This window comes from Anabrus simplex, chromosome 10 (assembly GCF_040414725.1).
Source record: "Anabrus simplex isolate iqAnaSimp1 chromosome 10, ASM4041472v1, whole genome shotgun sequence".
NCBI classification, from domain to species: Eukaryota; Metazoa; Arthropoda; class Insecta; order Orthoptera; family Tettigoniidae; genus Anabrus; species Anabrus simplex.
This window is the reverse complement of record NC_090274.1, coordinates 27990500-28003539: the sequence shown is the minus strand read 5'-3', so window position 1 is coordinate 28003539 and position 13040 is coordinate 27990500. Positions and strand designations below refer to the sequence as shown.

The 13040-nt window shown below is 39.2% G+C and overlaps 1 protein-coding gene and 1 long non-coding RNA gene across 2 annotated transcripts in view; one reads left to right on the top strand and one right to left on the bottom strand.

The window, feature by feature from the left end:
- Dscam3 (Down syndrome cell adhesion molecule 3) overlaps positions 1 to 13040 on the bottom strand; it is a 1308845-nt gene that overhangs the window by 83253 nt on the left and 1212552 nt on the right. Inside the window, exons 16-20 of the mRNA XM_068229415.1 lie at positions 12164 to 12305; positions 10354 to 10502; positions 9725 to 9935; positions 3601 to 3734; positions 1639 to 1709 (exon numbers count right to left, since the gene is read on the bottom strand). Coding sequence (XP_068085516.1) covers positions 1639 to 1709; positions 3601 to 3734; positions 9725 to 9935; positions 10354 to 10502; positions 12164 to 12305 — 707 coding nt within the window. The remainder of the gene's footprint in view (positions 1 to 1638; positions 1710 to 3600; positions 3735 to 9724; positions 9936 to 10353; positions 10503 to 12163; positions 12306 to 13040) is intronic.
- Positions 1 to 13040, top strand: part of LOC137502374 (uncharacterized) — a 288122-nt gene that overhangs the window by 176764 nt on the left and 98318 nt on the right. The window lies entirely within an intron of this gene.

Sequence of the window (13040 nt, the reverse complement as noted above, 5' to 3'; positions counted from 1 at the left end):
TGGAACGCATCAACACAATGATGCAAGCCAAGCTACAAGAGACCACAAACTTCACAAATGGGAATAAATCATCAAAGAGAAATTCTGAATTATTCATAACATTGAGGTCAGCTGTGATTCGTGTTCTGACTCCCAACCCAATAAAATTGGGAATGATGTAAAGAGACTTTGATGAAAATGAGTAGAGAAATGTTTGGCATTTTAACATACCAAACAGTTTTATATTTGGGCCAATATGGTAATCAAATCAAGATTCTCAACATTTCTATTCACCTGTATAGGAGGCAACCCAAGTTGAAACTGGGACTCAGGTCATACTATGATCTATCAATCAAGCACCACTGATCTGCATTTAGCACTGTCACCTAGGTCGCAGTTTCCCTATCAACTGCTTACCTAGTCTCTTAAATTATTTCAAAGACTGGAAATTTATTAAACATCTACCTTGTTAAATTATTCCAATCTTTAATCCTTCTTCCTATAAAGAAAAAATTTGCCTCAATTCATCCTCCTGAATTGCAACTCAATCTTTATATTATGATGTTTCAAAACTCCAAGCTTATTCTTCCAGTAATGTCATTCCACGCGTCTCTCCCCTGAGCCTGAAATATACCGCTTGTCAAGAAGCTATTCTCCTTACTCCCAAGCCTTTCCAGCCCAAAGTTTACATTTTGTAACACTACTCTTTTGTCAGAAATCACCCAGAACAAATTGTGCAACTTTGCTTCATATCTTTTCCGGTTCTCGAATCAATTAATCCTGGTGAGGGTCCCATACATCGGAACCGTACTCTAAGCAAGGTCTTTCCAGAGACTTACATGCCCTCCTTTTACATTCTCGCTACAATCCCTTTGTATAAGAACACATGATGGTCCAATAGTACTGCCTATCGGAACCTCACTTCTTAATAATCAGAATCAGATAATGCTTCACCTACACTAATTCTCTGAGTTTTATTTTTGAGATATATAGCCACCTATTCAATCACTCTTTCATCTAGTCCAATAGTCCTCCTTTTCATCACTAGTTTCCCTTGATTTACCCTATCAAAGCCTTAGAAAGGTATGTAATGATACAGTCCATATGACCTACGGAATCTGAAATATCTGCTGGAATCTTATAAGTTGAGCCCGACTAGAATAACCTTTCCTAAACACAAACTGCCTTTTATTGAACTAGATCGAGCTCGATAGCTGCAGTTGCTTAAGTGCGGCCAGTATCCAGTAATCGGGAGATAGTGGGTTCGAGCCCCACTGTTGGCAGCCCTGAAGATGGTTTTCCACTTTCACACCAGGCAAATGCCGGGGCTGTACCTTAATTATGGCCACGGCCGCTTCCTTCCAATTCCTAGGCCTTTCCTATCCCATCGTCGCCATAAGACATATCTGTGTCGGTACAACGTAAAGCAAAAAATCAAACTAGATAGTAATTTCACTAATGTATTCAATATAATCAAAATGAATGTTTTCCCAGAGCTAACATGCAACACATGTCTAGTGTCTTCTATCTATCACTTGACTTACAGCTTCCAGCTTGACTCATGACATTAAGTGATCCAGGCATGCTTTGCCTGTCATCAACTTGGATTGTACATGAGGATTTAATAACAAGGTATTTTTGTATCTTATTTAAAATTACCTTCCATGACACTAGAAGTTGATCAGGACCAAGCGTTTCTACTTGTACATCTTGTGGTGCTCCAACAGGCACTGAAACAGAAGTACCATCCATATTTAGTGACATGCACTGAGCAGCATTATGTTACAGTTGTGTCATAATGCCAGTTACCAAAACAGAATGATTTTTTAATTTTTTAAATCATAATTCACTTTACATCACGCCGATACAGATAGGTCTTATGGCGACGATGGGATGGAAAAGGGCTAAGAGCAGGAAGGAAGTGACCGTGGCCTTAGTTAAGGTACAGCCCCAGCATTTGCCTGATGTAAAAATGGGAAACCAAGGAAAACAATCTTCAGGGCTGCAGACAGTGGGGTTCGAACCCAAACATTCCAAGTGATAGCTGACAGTACGTGATCCAAGCCACGTGGCAATTACTCCTTATAGGATGATTTGAAATGGTAACAGATAAGATAGAGAAGTGTGTAATGTAGTAACCTCTACTCAGTGAAATCAATGCCTTCAAGGATCCCCCCAGACTTGGTGAGAAACAGAGGGACACCCGTCATGTTTAATAATAATACTGACTATTGAAGTCCTACGTAATTCAATTGGTGGATTTGAAGGTCACGTTTAAAACAAAAATAACACAACAATTCACTCATTTCAACCCAAATGCTTCTTGACAGCAAAACTAACATCATTAAGCGACTTTTCTGCATTTTAATGTTGCAATATCATATACAGTATAAGGTCATCAGAGTTAGTTTGTAAAATCTCGTGTTAAATGCTCATTAAACTGAGGTAGTTTAATTGTGACAATGCTGTAATCTTTGTTAATGAACTTTTTTTAGTTATTTCATATTAGAAAATGAACATTATATACAGTAAAATCTGAAGCAGGATATGTCGAGCATTTACAATATGTTCACGTTCTGTAGTTTAATCTTTAGAATGCCAGCAACGATATATTGTCGTATGAACCTTACTATCTGCACATAGCACAATTATAAATGACAGATGGCAATATCTTACATTTTGTTTCCATACAGTAAAGAATGTAGTTTCTAATTTTATCACTATGCGGCTCATTTGTTAATTTATCTATGCACACCAGATTTCTGAATTTCATGTGTTTCTCTGGTCATTGACAATTGGCAATATAGAGGTAATTACCGATTGAACTACCAAACAGATACGGCAGCTAATTGTGTTAACCATTAAGCTGGCGGACATTCTTAACTACAAAACACAGACCTATAGCATGACTGATGCATGCTTGCAATGTGCGGGTCAGACATGAAACTATTCACCTATTTGTGCGATGTCACCAAAGCTGCAGTAGGCCTACGCTACGGAGGTGTACATTTTTAACTACGAAACACAGATGTACCGCATGACTTTGACGTGCGTTTTCATTGCGTGGGTCGTACAGACGAAACTACTGACAAATTTTTGCGATGCCATCGGAGCTGCTACAAGACTTGTACCCACTTTGAAGTGGAATCGTTGTTTTTCTCTGACGAATTACGTTGGGGAGTCCTGTATGCATGATTTTGTTTTTTCATTTTCCTCATCTCGAAAAGCCAGGGGAGGTCTAATATGCAAGAGGGTCTAATACACAAGTAAATACGGTATTATTATTATTATTGTTAAAGATATATTAACAGCCAAAGGTGGATGAAAACAGAGAGTAATTGATATCCAAGAGATGGATGATGATAGAGAGAATGTAGATCATCCTGATAACCTGAAATGAGGTGAAAGACTACAATAGATGAGAACTGTACAAGACTGAGGACTACAGAGGGAGAAGGGCGAGGCCTTTCCCTCAGAAGAGGATTAGATGTCCTAAGAAGAATGATGAGAAGAGGAATAACAAATGAAGAGGTTCAAATGACTACAAAAACTAATACTATGGTACTTATATTACTCTAGTATTAATTTTAAACAGAAATCGTGGAGTGGGACTTGACTTACCTTCTTCCTGTGTCTTTACTGCAATAGGATCTGTGAACGAGCTAGCTTCTATCTCGTTGATAGCGAGCATTCTTACGTGGTATGTAGTAGCAGGATGCAATCCACTGATCACAGCTGTTCGAGGAGCATCCGAACTGAAATTCAAAATTGGAAATTGTTGTAGGAAAGTTTTAAATTTGTAAGAAATGATTATATTGAAGAGATGAGTTTTCATGTCTTATATTTTACAAAATAAAATAACAATCTCTAACTGGTAGATATATCAAGACCTTCTTGAAATTATTACAATCGAACGGCCTGTCATGGCGTAAACGGCGGGAAGCATAAAATGACGCAAACGTAAATTTTAACACATTATGAGCATAGGAAATCTCAGGGGACCAACAAAAAATGCTGTAAAAGACAAGAAAACGCAAAGGTCAGGAACGCAAATGCGGGGTAATACTGTAGTTCAGAATTTTCTTAATGAGTATGCACTACTCAGAACAGTTCCAGAACTGATTCTTGGTAATGTTTTACTGGAGCACGTGACAATTCTGAATGTTAACAATGCCATCTACGAAATATGTTGCAGAACACTTAATAACTAACGGTTTACAACTTAATTATTCAAATGTGAAGTAAGTAATCACGCCGTTCATTTGTCAAATGTAATGCACTGTCCAGAACTCCTAGTCTTTATCGAGAACTACTAGAATCAGTTCCAAACTGGTTCTGAATTTTGTTGAAACAGTGTGAATTCGGAACTTATAGTTCTGAATTTCTGTTAGAACAGCATCTTTGATCCGTGCATGCATTGGCAGTTCTAGAATGGTTTTTGTGCTTGTTGGAACAAACCTATCACCATGCATGTGAGGTTTTTGAAGCATTGATCTTCGTACCATGTCTCTCCATAATTGTAGCAATGAGCGACATCATTGCTTGAGGCAAGGTTGGGCTTCCTGCAAGAACTGTCTGATCAGCAGCAATCTTTATTACCTTGATCATTTTATCATTTACTTTTATATCTATCTTACATCTGTTAATACTTCTGCCATTTTAAGTTCTCCAAAAGTGTTAAAGAGAACTGGAGAGAGGACATCCGTGTCTTACACTGATTCTTATGGGTACTGGATTTGTTTTACCCCCTTTGAGTGACAGAACTGCAGATTGTCCTTTGTGAAAAATACATCTACTTGGACCACAGTGTAAAGCAGGGTCGACAAAATCAAACAGTAGAACTCAAACACAGAACTGGGCTGAGTTGGGCAGTCTTTGGCAAACTCAGCCACATTCTGGAAAATCCAGTTCCAGTCAAGCTCAAGCACAAGGTTTAAGAGACATGTATACTGCCAGTTGTGACTTTGAAACCATTACGCTGTCTAAAACAGTGCCAAGAAACTACATGTCAGTCAGAGCTATGGAAAGGGCAATATTGTAAGAAACAAGTGTCATGAGAAGCAGAACAAGAGTGAGATTATGAAATGGGCAGCAATGTTGAAATGGAGTTAGGTGGAACATTTACAGAGAAGCTCAGAAGAGAAGTAAATCAAGAAGCTTTTATGCTGGTGTCGCAGAGCATATTTGAGGAGTGTAGGACACCCTGAACTCTGCTGCCATGATGATATAAAGAGATGTGCTATAGTAGATTGGATGCAGACTGTGCAGGAAAGAACAACAAAGAAAATCCTAAAAGTGGCCTATGTCAAGATGTGGACGTCCCCAGGAGGAAGAGGAAAGATCAAAGATGAGCACGATGATTTGTTCTTCTATTCTGATGTTGTGAAGGAATGCAAACAATTTGTACCAGGATACTATATCACTCAAGTCTGGTCAGGACATCCTGCTAAGGTAATGAAGTAGACCGTACAGCCAGTGACTCAACGCAGAGGGTTGAGCGGCGGTAAATAACTCTATTCCCTAAGGGGACCAACGGCTTCGGGCGGATGAGTCCCTTTAGGTGGGGTGATGGTCCCCAGGGTGGAGTAAATGCCACCTGAACCCATAAAGCAGCGTCTGTTCTCCATGTTAGGAGCGGCTGCCTCCTATTGCTGGGCAGCAACAGTGTAGGTGAATGTCTAGGTGTCAACGGCAAGGACATTATGACTGTGCAGGAGAAGGCACTGGTAAACCACTCCTGTATTATTACCAAGAAAATTCTATGGAAAGTCTCTTGGTTGTTTCAAGTATGGTACCCAATTGTAGGATCCCCAGGCCAGTAAGTGCCAAATATGCTACTGGAGAAGAGCAATGGTCACTTACAAGTAATCTCGGTTTGAATGATGTGAATGGGGTAAATCCTTCTGGAGGCCCACTTGCCGATGTTATCCCTGGTGAAAGGAAGGATCTGCGCTGTATGACAACCCATCATATCCCAGCATGGATATTCGAGGAATGAGTAAAGGAAAACTTGACATTGTTAAGAATGAAATCAGATTAAACATTGATCTGCTTGGTATTAATGAGTAGCATTGGACAGGAAATGGCTTCAAGTCAGATGACTTTACAGTTTATTACCGTATTTACGCGAATAATACCCGCACATAAAAAAAAAAAAAAAAAATTGGGGCACGAAATTGGGGTGCGGGTTTTATTTGCATCAGTGTTGGAATTTTTTTTTCAAAATCAGCCTTCCTAAATTTAGGGTGCGGGATTATTCGGTGGTGGTATTATTTGCGTAAATACAGTGACGGGTATTATTATTTACGCAAATAATACCCGCACATTTAAAAAAAAATTTGAGGCACGAAATTGGGATGCGGTTTTTTGCGTCAAAGTTGGCATTTCTTTTTTTTTTTCAAAATAAGCCTTCCTAAAGTTAGGGCGCAGGGATTATTCGCGTAAATACAGTATTCTGGAAATGATAACAGAAAGCAGAATGGTGTAGCTTTCATTGTGAACAAGAAAACTGCAGCAACTGTGGAAAGTTACACAGTAGTCAGTGACCGTATATTAGCCATTCGTTTACAAGGGAAACCACTCAATATCACTATTTTACAAGTCTGATCCAATGTCAATGGCATCAGAGGATGAAAGTGGATCCTTTTATTCTATATTAGAAGAAAATCTACATCAGATGCCTAAAAAGGATATAATTTATATCATGGTTGACCTCAATGCAAAAATAGGGGCACAAAAAGACCTCAGCATCATTGGTGCCTTTGGTCTAGGGAAGCGTAATAATGCTGGTGACCAACTGTTCCAGTTCTGCATGGAAAATAAGTTTAGAATCACGATCACCTGGCTCAAACAATCTAAATGTCGGCTGCATACGTGGACATCCCCTGATGGTGTATATCGCAACCAGATTGATTACATTATGTGTAGCCAACACTGGAATAGCTCCATCCATTCTGCAAGAACCTTTCCTGCTGCAGACTGTGCCTCAGGTATCAACTACTTGCAGCAAAAATTGAAGTTAAATTTTTCAAAATTAAGAAGCTTGATCCTCCAAAAAAGTATGATGTCTCTAAGGTCCAAACTTAATACTCCATTGAGCTTCAGAACAGATTTGAATTGCTTGAGACTGATGAAAAGCATCCTGATTAGCTATGGCAAGAAATAAGAGTCCATCATTACTCCAACAGCACAAGAACACCTACCGTACAAGAAACCAGAGAAGCGTCACAAATGGCTGTCTGCACATACCATACAGATCACAGATCAAAGGAGATCAGCCAACGCTAATGGTAATAGAGATCTCGTTAGACAGCCGAATGCAGATTTTCAACGAGCTGCAAGGAAAGACAAGGAAATACACTGGAGTCAACAGTGCCACCAATTAGAAGTGGACTCCAAGAAGGGTCACATGCGGAACCTTTTCATACACGTAAAGAAAGTTCGAACTCCTTTTAGTGCTCGTTAAGGAACAATAGGGTGCAAGGATGGGAAGATCTTGACTGCACAACAAAGTATTAAGAACAGATGGCGTGAGTATACTGGACAGCTATATTCCCACAATGGTAAAGCTGTTCCACCATGTAGCATTGAACCATCTGAATTAGAACCAGATATCCTGCAGGAAGAAGTGGAATGGGCACTGAAACAGTTACCAGATAATAAAGCTCCTGGTTTCGATTGTATACCAGCTGAACTGCTAAAGCTTGTCCCTTTGGCAGCTATCACTGCTTTGTGCCAGAAGATATGGCAAACTACCACCTGGCCAAGGGGATGGAAAAGATCAATCTTTATCCCATTGCCTAAGAAAGGAGATGTCAGTGACTGCTCTAATTATTGTACCGTAGCTTTGATTCCACACGTTAGCAAAATTCTTCTAAAAATCATACAGAAATGTCTTGCACCCATCCTTGAAGCTCAATTACTTATGTTCAAGCTGGTTTCCATCAAGGTCGTGGCATCTGTGATCATATTGCTAATCTGCGGTGGATCATGGAGAAAGCACGTGAATACCAGAAAACAGTCTACATATGATTTATTGACTACAGAAAAGCTTTTGACTGTGTCGAGCATGACAGACTATAGGATGCCATGCTGGATTTGGGGGCACCCTTACATCTGACTCAGTTGATACGTTCGCTTTATACAGAACAAGAGGCAGCAGTTCACACACCATATGGCAACACTGAATGGTTTAAAATTGAAAAAGGTGTCCATCAAGGCTGCATTCTTTCACCATTCCTTTTCAATCTGTATGCAGAAGTTAAATTTAGAGGAACTTGACATTGTTGTGAAGACTGGAGGAAGAACTATAAACAATTTGAGATATGCTGATGATAAAACCTTGCTGGCAGAAACAGAAGAAGATCTAAAGCTTTTAATTTCCCACCTCAATGATGAAAGTGAAAAAATGGGCCTCTATCTCAATATAAAAAAGACCAAACTTATGACTATGGATGATTGTGGTACAGTTTGTCTAAAGCTAAACGGGGAAGAGATAGAGAGTGTGCGGGATTTCATCTTCTTAGCAGCCAAAATCAGTCAAAGTGGCGATTGTGCTTCTGATCGGATTTCGCTTGGACATATCACCATCAGATATCAGTTTGGCTAATAAGTACAGATAAGTCAATATGATTATATTCCCACTTTCATGTATGGATGTGAGAGCTGGACGCTGAAACAGGCAGACAGAAGGAAGACTGACGCTTCTGAGCTCTGGTGTTGGCGAAGAATCTTACGAATAACTTCTAATGCAAAAATCACCAATAAGGCAATTTTAGAGTACATCAAGCCCCGTATGTCATTGGTTGGCAAGATTATGAAGCTGAAACTAGCTTACTTTGGCCATGTTATACTAGATGCTTTGGAAAAAACAATCATGCTAGGAATGATCAGTGGTACATGAAGACAAGGTCGCCAGAGGACTCGTAGGTTAGATACCATTCAAAAAGACACAACCCTCATCCTGAAACAACTAAAGGACGCAGTGTGGAACAGGACAACTTCGAGAGCGCTAATTCATAGAAATTATTATTATTATTATTATTAAGTTTCGTTTTCCGTATTGATTGGATTTGACATCATCATCACTGTATCACAGTTAAACCTTACAGTAGAAAGTACTCATACCTTTAGAAATAAACTAACTCAATGTAAAATCTGATGCTAACAACCTTTTCTCAATTATTCCTTCATAACGTTAAAAAATACACAGTTGTTTCTGGTTAGAGCCACTAGAGTAAACATCACGTTGGAACAGGAAGAGAGGCACGGCCGATTACATCCGAAGGGGCATGGTAGCATGGTTAGTCTTGCAGTGCTTCTGCTTACATACACAAAGCCCCTCACATTAATCTTTACTGGAACAAAATGAAAATAATAATTCTTGTTTCCATTCTGAGAACATAACTTATGTTACGGACATTGTTACTTGTGTCACGCTCCTTGCAGTCATCTTTTCTATCCAAACCCCCTTGGTTAACTCTTGTTCTTTTCCGACCCTGATGGTATTAGGTTTTTGAAGCCTAGGGAGTCTCATTTTCACACCCTTCATAGCCTTGTCTTTGTTCGGCAAACACCTTCATTTCTTGAAGTGTTGGACCTTCCATGTAATAGAGGATGATTTCCCAGTTGTTATACTTTTTCTTTATATAATAACCACCACCCCCACAACTTACGGCTATTGTCTAATGCAATCACCCTGCTTACCCTAAAGAAGACTAAGAATAAAATCTCTTTCCCATCTTACTTGTCCATAGTGTAATCGCTGTCCGAGGCAAGAACGGAGAGGTTCATAGCACCAGCATGATGCCAATCATCAGCTCTGCTCAGAGCTGGTTTGTACTGGATCAGATATCCTAATAAGGCACTGTGACCATCAAAAGGTGGTCTCCACGAAAGACGTACTGCACGACTCCCTACTTCTATGATCTCTACATCCAGCGGGGGATCAGGAGGTTCTGGAAAGAGAGGATTTATTCATTAGAATAAGAAAGTAACTACTTATTTAAGCTTACAAAAACATATGAGTACTTAGCTCATGAATATTCATGGTAGCCTTATAGAGATATTGGTACATTATTATGGATAAGACTAGTTGATGATGATAAAGATAGAGAGAGATAATACAAAGAAAATAATGATCTAAAATAGGCACAGGAGTTTTTCATATTGTAAATATACATGAAATGAAACAGACACAACTAAAACAACAGGTGAATAAAAACAGCAATAATAAGTACCTTAATGGGGCCCAGATGAAGACAAATCAAAGAAATTACACTTAAATGTTTGTAATTTTTCACAAATACTAGAAATTACTCACAGTAACGAATGGCAATAGTAGGAGCAAATAGAATCTACAAAAAGACTACAAACCTTGAACAGCCAGATGTATCGCCAGCTCACTGTGACCGAAGACGTTACCTGCCTGACACAGGTACAGTCCAGAGTCCTGTCTATCTGAGTGGTCTATCACTAGCTGGGACTGAACTCCAGACTCTGATTTCACCTCAGATAAACTTATCCTACAGACAGAAAGTAAAATAATACATCAATGTATAAATTATTTTAATTTTTGTATATATATGCATGGTGAATAAAGATTGTACTGGATTAAATTTATTATTGTTGCATTCAGCCGGGTTCCTGAATTAGTGATATTGGAATATCAAACGTTTCCCTCATAGTCTGGCAGGGAACTAGCAGACCTTGTGAAGAGAAGGAAGATAAATACCCTGTGTGAGCAAGATGAGGATGCAACAGTGTTTAGAACAAAAGGGAGCATCAAGGTAAGGTGGAAAAACTATTTCAGTAAGCTGCTGTATGAAGAGTGGCCTGGAAGAAACCAAGAAAGTGGAACATTGAATGAGAATGTAACATATGAAATAAAATATGAGGAGGTTCTGGTGGTGTTGAATAGGAAGAAAAAAAATGGCAAGGATGTAGGACTAGATGTGATACCGTACCAGTTGAAGCTAATCTGCTGCATGATCTGGTGACCAAGATCCTCAATGAAGAATGCATGCATGATGCTTGGAGGGAGTAAGTCCTAGGTGTCCACACATAAGGAAAAGGGAGATACTCAAGAATGTAAAAACTATAGAGGAATAAAGCTACTATCACACACCATGAAGTGCTGGGAATGGATGACAGAACAAAGATTCAGACAAGGAACAGAACAGTTTGGATTCATGTCGGGGGAAGGAATAAATGATTCACTGTTTTGCATTATGCCAGTTGTTAGAAAAATATGGGGAGATGCAACAAAGACCTGCATCTAATTTTCATAGATCTAGAGGAAGCTTATGATACAGTGCCAGGACAGGGAAAATAGCAAAGCATGAGAAGGATAAAGATGTACCATCGAAGTATGTGAAAGCTATGATGGACATGTATGATGTTGCCCAATTCAAAATAAGAACAATTGTAGGATCCAACAAGAAGTTCCCCTGCGATGGTCAACCTGCACCAAGGTTCAGTCCAATGTCCATATCTATTGAATCTGGTAATAAATGTGCTTTTCACTTAATCTCTCTATTAATCTGAACCACTTACAGTATATGGCCAAACTGTCAAAGGCAGGACAGCAGCTAGTGCAAATTATACAAGGCCCTGTGTGTTAGACATTAAATCATTCCATGCGTTGTCTTGGTGGACCGAATACCGGAACTGTTCCGCTGCAGAGAACTTCAGGGAGACCTTCACTGGCTGATGACCCCATTAGGTTGAAATCTAGGAGTTGGAGTCATTTCCCTACTTCCTATTCCACCCACTGTACGAAAGCAATTCCTCCTCCAGAGCCAGAAGTTAGCACAAAACACAAGAAGAGAGCTGAAGTGACATGGTTCTGCCAAATATGTAAAGTTTTGCTGCATTTGGAACAGTGTTTCGAAGCTTACTGCGTGCTCTTCAACTACTGACAAGAATGACAGGTGTGATGTAGCACTGAGTAATTCATAAGATGTTCTATTTACTCTTTAATGCTCTTGTAAATAATAAATTTCTCATCATGTAAAGCATCACTATTTCTTTCAAAATTATTCCAGCCCCAATACAGTTCCAATCCAACAAATATGCAGGGCTCAATGGGTTAAGGCAACGTTAGTGAATTACAATTTTGCTCATTGCATTCACACAATATTCAAACCTATCACTATCTTGATGTACGAATATGATTTGTGCATACCTGTAGCTGTGATGCAGACGTTGTCCATTGAACACCCAGTCTACTTGAATTGGATGGTCTCCCTGCACGTCACATGATAGCGTTACAGAGTCTCCTCGTCGGGCAGTGATATTACGCGATGTCACATCAAACCTCACTGGCTCTGCAAATGGTGGAACAATGAACTATATACAGGTAGTTCTTTCAATAAACAACACAGTGTAATAACACTACAAATAGTAGTTTCTTGTAAACAAGAGAACCAAAGTACGCTGGATCCAAGAGGTACAAAGGGATCTAGAAGAAATGGGAATACAGAAACCAGGGATATACAACAGTGATTTCTAAATTAGAAACTTAGGCTTCCACAGGTTTACAGTACAGAATAAGGCCCAGAACAAAATTGTCATGGACAAAAGAGCGAAGAAGGTTGCAAAGTATGAGAATGAAAAAATAATGGAGAAGGGGAAAGACCAGAATAAACAAAGCTGATATGAATTAACATGGTCCTCAGATGGTCAAAATGAAAAATAGATAAGAAAAAAGAAGAGAAAGCTCCTTGAGTGAAAAGTCATTCAGTTTCTACACCTTGTGTGTGTGTGTGTGTGAGAGAGAGAGATATATATATATATATTTTTTTTAAATACATATAAAACAGGATGAACACAATGGCAGGTCAGTGTTGGAAGAGAGAGTGACAGAAATAGGAGACAAGTACAAACATGGAAACAGAAAAGAACAAGGACAATCTCCACTTCTTCAAATACGTAGGCTCTCTCCTCGTCAATCCCAGTTCTTATTCTCATTTTGGATCCGTATTGAAGTTGACGTATGTCTCAAGTATTATTACAATATTATAAGTCCACCTGTTCAATACAATGCAATATGATCCACTATT